We start from the raw sequence: 3,794 nt of genomic DNA on the forward strand, positions 1-3,794 counted from the left end.
CGGACGGCCCGGGCGGCGGAGCGCGGCCCTCGCCCTCCCTCTGTCGGCGGCTCGGAGGATCGGGGACACCCGGCGGCCGGGATGACCCCCCGGGACGAGCCACCTGTTCGCCTCGAGGGTGACCAGCCCGGATGGGCAACGCCACGGTTTCCTGTTCAGTCCCACGCAGCGCAGCGCCCACAGCGGCGCAGCGGCGGTCTCCGGCCTTCCGCGATCTCAGCTTAGGTTCTAGGACTGGGAAAGGAACGGCAAAATACAGAAAGATCTTAAATCGAAAACTTCCCATCCCAATAACCTTTCGGGTTTTCAATGAGAGAAAAAGATGACCTGCTGATAAGCCTGCACGGGATAATAAGCTGGAATGAGCAGAGCCGGGTTCAACCGCCCGGGTTCCCATTAACCGATTCCCACGCGCAGCATCCTTGCTTTGAGGGGTGGAGATGCTCCCTTGGAGATGCTCCCTTCCAATACTGTAATACCCGGGCGGGGGAGGGGCTGGGGGGCCTGGGACTTGGATTCAGAGCCTGGCGCTGTCCCTTACTTTTCTTCTCTCCACTTGAGCCTCCGCTCTACTTCTGACTTTTTGTTGTTGTTTCTTCTGGTTAATAGGAGATGAGTCTCGCGGACATTCCTTCATCCAAGATCCCGAGATCTCAGCTGTCTGAGCAGCTAAGAATAAACCTTGAGCCACCAGCACCTGGCAGAAGGAAGACCTTTTCTTTTTTGGGGGTCCGGTCGTGGGGCCTGAACTCTGGGCCTGGGCGCTGTCCCTCAGCTCTTCAGCTCAAGGCTAGCGCTCTACCACTTGAGTCACAGCATCACTTTGGGTTTTTTTTTTTTCTGCTTATGTGGTGCTGAGGAATCGAACCCAGGGCCTCATGCATGCAAGGCAAGCGCTCTACCACTGAGCGACCTTCCCAACCCCAGGAAGACCTTTTCATAAGACCTTTTTGTACCAGTCTTGGGGCTTGAACTCGGGGCCTAGGCACTGTCCCTGAGCTTTTTTGCTCAAGGCTAGCATGCTACTACTTGAGCCACAGCTGCACTTCTGGCTTTTTGGGGTAGTTAATTGGAGATAGAGCCCCAAGGATTTTCCTGCCAGGGCTGGCTTCTAACTGTGATCCTCAAATGTCAGCCTTCTGAGTAGCTAGGATTATAGGGGCCACCAGCTAGTGATAACTCTTAAAGCAGGATTTCTCGGCTGCCACTGCTGATTTTTTTAAAATACATTTATTTCCCAGAGGGCCATGGGTACATGCTAACGGTGTTTAGTGTCATCCTTGTGTGTGACCTCACTAGATGGCTTATGCCCACTGACCTTCAATCAGGGCAACCAAAAATATTTCTAGACAGGACCGGATAAACCCAGCAAGGAAATGTGCTGTCAGGTGAGAGCCACCCTGCTTTAATATAACCTTCTCACTGTCCTTTGGCCTAACACCCAAACGACTGGAAATTTCTTGGTCGTTGTGAAATTTGAGGGAATGCATGTATAACTTACCTACCTATCAAACCTCAAAGGATATTTTTGTTGATAACATTCCACTGCAAGGCTGTCCATAAGCAGATGTGTAATTTGTTCTAATAATCTAGACTGATTTCCAAAGAGAAGCTTCTCCATAAAGACTAACCATATAAGTGTCCCTTCCATTCCAATGAGATCTTCTAGGTTAGCAAGAATTAAAGATGGACATGGGTTTCAGGGCATCCTCAGTAAGTACCTTTGCAATTGTACCACCATTTATGGTGGCCCTGAACTTGTTCCATTCAGATTTTTGAAATAGGCTTTTGATTTTGCTAAACCATTTGTCATATACTCTGTGCATCCTGAGGCTAGCCTTTGACAACCTAATTTAATGGAGTAGCTCTGTGGTAATAGCATATCAAATTGCATTAATAAAATAGCTTTTTGATGGACACACTCACCTTTATGGAGGGCCAGATGTGTGTCATGGAGCCCATCACTAAAGAAGAGTGATGTGAGGTCCATTTCACTGACAAATTACTCTTATCAAGAATTTAATTATCAGAGTGATGACTAGAGTGACTTTTATAAATATTATTGGAAGGAGTTAGTGAATAAGAACCCAGTGACAGCTAGACTATCACCGTGCTGACGGATGCACTCATTATTGTAGAGAAAGTGCCAGAATGAAATGATCTCAGCACTGTAAGAAGTTTAGCTAATTAAAAGTTAAGCACATAGTTTCAGAATTTAAATTACAAGCACTTCAAGAAATTAGATTGTATTGTATTGATTAATATGTTAATATACTGCAAAAACAAACTCCCAAATCTCAGTGGAAAAGCACAACAAACAATTCTCGTTTTTCTAAGTGAAAGAACATTTAACAAACGGGTTGCTTTTTTATTTTAATCACCCCCTATTCTCCATTCCATCTCTTGCACACCACCCTCATATTTTCCCTTCTACTTCATTTTCAGGTTCTTTTCCCGTGTTCTCTTGTCCTCCCAAACCTATCACCATTTTAGCACACAAGGATCCAGTCCTCACACCTGTGGCTTTAACTACACTCTGTTACGTTTCTTTCAAACTGATGTCATGTGCGCCCTCAGCCCTGAACTCAAGACAAGTGTGTATTCAACAGACATGCCAAACGACATCTCACATTCAAAGGAACACAAAAGGGGCTCTTGGTTTGGCACCCTTTCTGAGCTTTTTCCTTCCTCTGTTACTATCTAAGCAAATACAATAGTCATGGGTTTATCTGTTAATTTTCTCTTTTCTCCTCCTCTTCTCCTTCAAAGTATTCTCAAGACTGGACAGTTAAGAACCCCACGTCTGTTTATGGACTATAGTGTTGCCACTGCCACCATCTCTCATCTGTCTATAATTTACCATTATTGTGTGGTAGTGAAAGGAATTCTGACTTGGCTATGTTATGTGTAGATGCTTTTATATGAGTCAAAGATAGATGGAGCTGGGTGCTGATGGTTCATTCAGGCCTGTCATCCTAGCTACTCAGGAGGCTGAGATCTAAGGATCTCGGTTCAAAGCCAGCCTAGGCAGGAAAGTTCGTGAGATGCTGATCTCCAGTTAACCAGCAGAAAACTGGAAGTGGTGTTGTGGCTCAAGTGGTAGAGTTCTAGCCTTGTGCAGAAGAGCTCAGAGACGGCACCCAGGCCCAGATATGTGGACAGTTACATATATGCAACTTTTGTAGGCAGAATCTTGCTTCATTTAAACTTTTTGAAAACTGTTGGAATACCTTGATCTCACTTTTCTTTTCAGGAACCACTCCAATATCAGTGTGCTACTCTGAAACATTGTGCTACTTACACATTAACTTGAGAGAGTAAATAGTCTCCACTGTTAAAACAAACAAATATACTAGTTGGACTCTTTGTGTATAAAGGTTAGCACTCTTTTGTCTACTAAGTCAGTTCTGTACTTAACAACATGATTTTGCCTTATACTTTCTGGTCCTTGAATTGCCCTTGTTCTTAGTGCTTAAGAGTGTGAACATCTGGTCACTTTTCGGGCATCCATTCAAGTATTAATTTGTATCAATTTCCACTGGGATTGTTGCTGAAATCAATCACTATATCTGAGTGACCTAAAAGGGATTTGCTCTCTCACTATTCTGGAGACCAGAAGTTCTGTATTGTGCTGGGCCAAAATTAAGATGTCAGAAAACAGCTTCTTCTGGAGGCTGTGGAGGAGTCGGTGGCTGCTGGCATTCTGTAGATTGTGGTCGCATCACTCCAGTCTCTGGGCCGGTCTTTATATTGCCTTCTGTCTGTGGGCAAGTCTCCTTCTGCCTCTGCTTTGA

At 45.1% G+C, this 3,794-nt stretch overlaps 1 protein-coding gene across 1 annotated transcript in view; it reads right to left on the reverse strand.

Annotated features, from left to right (window-relative positions):
• The window catches only part of Isoc1 (isochorismatase domain containing 1), a 19,253-nt gene extending 17,763 nt beyond the window's left edge, over window positions 1-1,490 (reverse strand). The window contains exons 1-2 of the mRNA XM_013015527.1: window positions 1,319-1,490; window positions 6-234 (exon numbers count right to left, since the gene is read on the reverse strand). Coding sequence (XP_012870981.1) covers window positions 6-234; window positions 1,319-1,490 — 401 coding nt within the window. The remainder of the gene's footprint in view (window positions 1-5; window positions 235-1,318) is intronic.
• Between the last annotated feature and the right edge of the window lie 2,304 nt (window positions 1,491-3,794).

The sequence above is a fragment of the Dipodomys ordii genome, unplaced genomic scaffold (assembly GCF_000151885.1).
Source record: "Dipodomys ordii isolate 6190 unplaced genomic scaffold, Dord_2.0 Scaffold27, whole genome shotgun sequence".
Taxonomy (NCBI): Eukaryota; Metazoa; Chordata; class Mammalia; order Rodentia; family Heteromyidae; genus Dipodomys; species Dipodomys ordii.